The 2,500-nt window shown below is 58.8% G+C and overlaps 1 protein-coding gene across 6 annotated transcripts in view; it reads right to left on the bottom strand.

Moving 5' to 3' along the window:
• The window catches only part of LOC119598710, a 36,603-nt gene that overhangs the window by 19,554 nt on the left and 14,549 nt on the right, over positions 1-2,500 (bottom strand). For all 6 annotated transcript variants that reach the window (XM_037948482.1, XM_037948487.1, XM_037948486.1 and 3 more), the window contains exon 4: positions 1-2,302. This exon is cut by the window's left edge and continues 957 nt beyond it. In XM_037948482.1, the coding sequence (XP_037804410.1) occupies positions 1-2,302 (2,302 nt within the window). The remainder of the gene's footprint in view (positions 2,303-2,500) is intronic.

The raw sequence follows: 2,500 nt of genomic DNA, 5'->3' as shown, positions 1-2,500 counted from the left end.
GAGGGGACGCTGGGCCTCTTGATACTCCAGGGCCATCGTCTTGAGCACTGGCCTTGTCCTCGTGGCCTTCACTCACTCTGGCTCTCTTCACGTCAGCCTGTCCCTCTCTCGCTTTCTTGAGAGAGGAAGGTCTGTGTTCCCTGCTCCCTTTCTCGCGCCTACCACCACGACCCGAAATGCCACCACCATCACCACAGCCTTCATCACTATCACCATCTTTATCATGTCTACGCACATCACTGTCACCGCGTCTATAAGATCTATCATCGGCATCGCCATGTCTTTTAATTCTATGATCATTATCATGTCTTCGATCACCATAATCACTATCACTAGGTCCCTGATCACCATCACCATGATCTCCCATCTCCACGTCACCACCCGAGCCGGTCCTTCCCTTATCCCTGCTCCTTACGAACTCCTCGGCCTCCCTCACCGTGGCCTTCTGGCTCCCCGGCTGCAAGATGGTCAAGGAGTCCGTGGGGACCTCGCCCTCGATGGAGGAGTACGTGGCAAGGGCGCCTGCCACGTCGTAGGAGCCGCTACGCCCACTCGCAGCATCCTCGGCATCGTCTCCGTCTTCCCCGAGGTGTCCTCCCGGCCTGGATGACACCAGAGATTCTTCGCTGTCGATGTTTCTGATGTCGATCGGGAGATGCTCGTCCTCGTGTTTCAGAGAGTCGTACTGGAAGTCCTCGTCGTCGTCCTCTACGTCGGGAGATCGCGGCCTTCGATGATGAGACTCGCTCCTTAATTCCCGAGGCTTTTGTCTCCCTTTTGGAATGTGGGCTCCTTCGTCTATCCCAGGCAATTCTCTCTCTCTTCCGGCTTCTCTCTCCACTTCTCGTTCCCTTTTCTCTTCTATCTCCTCCGTCACAAAGACTCCTAAAGAGGCCAGCTTTTCTGCTTTGGGCGGCGTCACCGGCCCCTCCGAGGCCGTCGGAGTTCGGGTCCGAGGTTTGGGCTGGGGCGTAGCGAAGGAGGAGGATCCTTCCTCCGTGAAGACCTCCTCGACCTCTCCTTCGTCGGGAGATCGCGGTGCCTCTTCGACGGAGCTCGTCTGCGCAGGTCGTGGTCGCCGTGGCTGTGGCTGAGGCGGGCTCTCGAGCGTGAACTCGTGGTGGCTCTCACTCGAGGTGAGGGAGACGAGTGCGTCCTCGAGGGCCCTCGGGGAGCCCACGTCGTCCATGCTGGTGCTGCGACTCTCGAAGGTGATCACGCAGCCGTATCGGCCTCGCTGCTCCGAGGTGCTGCTCGTCTCGCACGCCGCCTCCTCGTCCTCGAAGTCGGAATCCGAAGGCTCGAGGATCTCCTTCACAAGGCGTTCTTGCTTGATAGTATCGAACCTCAGGAGATTGAGCTCAGTCTTGGCTGCCTCCTTTCTGGCGACGGACACAGAGGTCAAGAGGTCCTCAAAGGAGGTGCTAGAGGTGGTGTTCCCGAGGCTCTCTCGCTGCCTCTTGGCGGCCCACGTGTCCTGCAGGTCCTCTAGATGGAGCGACCGGCCCCGCTCCGAGGACCCATACAGGTACCTCTTCCTCCGTGCGCCTTCCCCACCGCCGTCTCCTCCGCCCCCGACGCGCTCTCCTGCCTCTGACTCCTGCGAGGTCTCTCCTCCTGCTGCGTAGGGACTGTCAGCGTGCGCAGAATCTTTGTTGTCCGGAGAGGGCGGGTCGCTACCATCCTCATACCCGAGGTACACGCCACTGCTGGTGGAGGACAGCCCTGCCAGGAACTTCGAACTCGCCCTGGAGAGGTCGACGGCCACCTGGAAAGCCTTGGACAGATTGGGCGACGAGGTCGAGGCGCCGAGGAGGCCCTGTTCTCGGAGGCTTCCGTAGGAGACTGAGGTCGGGCACAACTGGCCTTGGGACCTTCCTCGCGCTAGGGTTCCTGAACGCCGGAGGGGGAGCTCGTCGTCGTCGCCGTCGTCACACGATGGGAAGCCTCTGGTGGAGGAATCAGCGAAGGGCGTCCTGGGCTTGCCTCTCCTTCGTCCCCTGGGGCTGTCCAGGGCCGTCGAAGAGACCCATTTGCGGGTGGGAAAGCCCTCTCCTCTTCCCCTTCCTGCGCTCCCTCCTTCTTCCTCGTAAAAGACGCCCTCTTTGCTAGTTCCAAGCCTCTCCAGGTGATCTGAACTGAGGTAACGAAGGCGGAGCTCCGGTGCGTCGCTCCAGAAGGGCGAGGTCTCGTCAGATTCGAGGAACAACTCGACAGCGAACTTATGAGGGACAATATGGAAGGAATCCACCTTATAATCCCGCTCTCGGGGCTCCAAGCGGCCGCTCACCACGTCCAGAACCTGCAACGTTAAACGCGGGTCACTACAAACTGAAACATCTACAGCACCTCACACAGAATACTAAGACACGCCTCTATTGCAGTCACACTTAGTCTTTTTTGAATGACAATCTGCAAGCAGTATCACCTATATCCGGAAAAAATAAAGTGCAGCGACAGACAGTAACCGAGGTACAAACCACTATGAAAGCACAACAAA

Source organism: Penaeus monodon, chromosome 41 (genome assembly GCF_015228065.2).
Source record: "Penaeus monodon isolate SGIC_2016 chromosome 41, NSTDA_Pmon_1, whole genome shotgun sequence".
In the NCBI taxonomy this organism is placed as follows: Eukaryota; Metazoa; Arthropoda; class Malacostraca; order Decapoda; family Penaeidae; genus Penaeus; species Penaeus monodon.
Note: the sequence above shows the minus strand (reverse complement) of the source record. Positions and strands in the feature narration are given on the sequence as shown.